Source organism: Aethina tumida, chromosome 2 (genome assembly GCF_024364675.1).
Source record: "Aethina tumida isolate Nest 87 chromosome 2, icAetTumi1.1, whole genome shotgun sequence".
NCBI classification, from domain to species: Eukaryota; Metazoa; Arthropoda; class Insecta; order Coleoptera; family Nitidulidae; genus Aethina; species Aethina tumida.
Genome location: NC_065436.1, coordinates 28,296,523 through 28,299,068, shown reverse-complemented (window position 1 = coordinate 28,299,068; position 2,546 = coordinate 28,296,523). Strand labels below are relative to the sequence as shown.

The 2,546-nt window shown below is 38.7% G+C and overlaps 1 protein-coding gene across 1 annotated transcript; it reads right to left on the bottom strand.

Annotated features, from left to right (window-relative positions):
• Window positions 1–1,480: 1,480 nt before the first annotated feature.
• On the bottom strand, window positions 1,481–2,266 carry LOC109599264 (uncharacterized). Its single transcript, XM_020015224.1, has one exon. The coding sequence runs from the start codon at window positions 2,264–2,266 to the stop codon at window positions 1,481–1,483; it is 786 nt and encodes a 261-aa protein (XP_019870783.1).
• Window positions 2,267–2,546: the final 280 nt, after the last annotated feature.

Here is a 2,546-nt window from a genome sequence, read left to right as displayed (position 1 = left end):
ACGCGACGGGCGGACAAAGACGCCCGCCCCGGAACAATGGAGAAGGCGCTGCGAAACGGCGGATCGTCGTTGCCCCCCTCGGTTCCTCTTCTTCGGCTAGGGGGACTCGATCGGCCACCCCCTCTGCAGGTCCCTCCGGTTCCGGATCGAGCCGGTTGCCCGACTATTAAGTCAATCGCACCGGGGTTCTTCTCGTTACTGACTGTCAAATATTTGGGCACTAATCATCAACGTCCGCAACGGGGGGCGAGGCGCGATCAGATGTCATAAAAAAGAAATTTAAAAGGGCCGGTCCACAAAAATAAACAGCTCCGTAGAGCGTGGAGCCGGATTCGGCGAGTTCAGCGAAAATAATATCAGTTGCGTATATCTCCGGCAACGAGCTGAAGCAGATGAGATGGCCGACGATAGAAAGGACTAAAAATTGTCCAAGCTTAATGGTCCAGGACGAATCAACGAGCCGCTGCAGAGTGTTCACCCGGAAAAAGAACTTTCGGGATGGATATTTCAACTCTTCTCCCTGCACTGTCCGGGTTCCTTTGCGATAATAATTTACAACTTTATTTGACAAATGTACGGGTTTTTGTTTGCTTTTTAGGCGGGATTTACGTGCTATTTGTCTGTGACAAATACATGGGCACCGTTTAGTTTAGTTTTCGACAGTGTTTTTCTTTACTCCTTAAATGACCCTTAAAATGGTCCTGGGTCATCACAACTTTTTTTGATTTATCACGGCAAATTACTAAATATTGCACTGAGATAATGACATCTCAGCGCCAGATTTAATTCAGTCGTTAACCCGTGTATGCATTTTCTAGTACACAATTAAATAAGCCAAAAATTTGTTTTTGTTTTTATTTAATACTAAAATTACATACATGCTTTTAATTAAACAAAATGTTAAAAAAGCTACATAACTGGTTTTCATTGCAGAATTCTGTAAATCAGAATTATAACTGCCTCTGTTTAATTAGACAGTTTATTTAATTACTATTATTATATTATATTACTAATTTTATTTAATTAGTAATTTAATTACTACTATAAATATGTACTACTGATATACCTAACTTAGAAAAACAATCTTTTATATAGACGTTAACGACATAAAATATACTTATGTATACTCATATATATTCTAATATACTATTTAGTATAACAAAATAATCCACATAATTTGTACCAAAATACAAATACATTAACAAAAATGACGGCACAAAGTATACTTATATATTTTCTTATATATTGAGCTTCTTAAACCTTAAAAATAAACCCACAATCTCCTTTCTATTGTAGGATAAAAATTTGTAAAAAATGAGATGTTGGTAACAACAACAATAAATAAGAGCTGTATAAACCAATTTAAAAAACCAAAACTTCTCGTTTCCATTGTATAATAGAAACAACGTTTTAACAACAAGAGAAGTTGTAAATATAGAAAAAATCTACATCCAAAATTCGTACCAAAGTCTGAAGAAAGTCATTTACCGTTCATGTTGTGTGGGGGCATCATCTCCGATGGCACCTGAGGTACCATATGTAGTGGCATCTGATGTGGAGGCATTTGGTACTGAATATGCTGGTATTGCACATTTGGCGGGATCTGGTATTGTGGCATTTGATACGGTACCTGATACTGGTACTCAGGAGACATCTCGGCTGGCACGTGGGGCAGTCCCAGGAATTGAGAATGTGATTCTGGGGGCATCATGACCTGCGATGCCTGTGCTTGCATCATATCATGTGACATTATGTCTTCCGCCCTATAAAAATAGGACATTCCGTGCGCGTAGTGTTGATAATATAAGTCCTTTTTCTCAGTAAGTACAGGCGTCATTAATGCCATGTTCTGAGGTGCTGGTGCCGGTGGTACTACAACATTATGATGTACGGTTTGCGCGTCCTGATAGTGTGCTTTGTCTTCCTTCCTCTCCGCAAAGGAGATATACAGCGGCCTGTTACCAATTCTGTATCCGTGCATCGCTTCCTTAGCGTTGCTGGCCGCCTCCTTTGTTGAAAAGGTTACAAAGGCAACTCCTTTATGTTTGCCATTCTCAGTTAAAAGTTTTACGCATGTGATGGTCCCGAATTGTTCGAAGTTCGATTTGAACCATTGTTCATCAATAATCTCATCAAAATTTTTAATATACAGACTGAGCTTGTTGTTCACTGCTTCGCGTATAAAATCTTCGCGCATTTTTCTTGCTTGAGCACGGCTGACGCACTGTTTCTTATCATCGTACGAAGCACTGTTGTTGGCAGACATTTTAGAAACAATTATGTAGTACTAAAACTTGGAGGATCACTGTTTGATGTTCACTGTATAGTGAATTTGTTTAAACTGCGAAGTGTGTGAAAATCTGTTGCAATTTATACCGTTTTGGATGTATCTGTTTGGTAAAAATTGGAGGTGACAAATTGTAAACTGATGACTACTGTAGTAAAGTAGGATGTTTTAGTCGATTTGGTTCAACTGTGATTTGGTAAGAAAAGTAATTCCAATATATACTGTTTTTGATGTACCTAATGTTTGCAATTAACTGTCA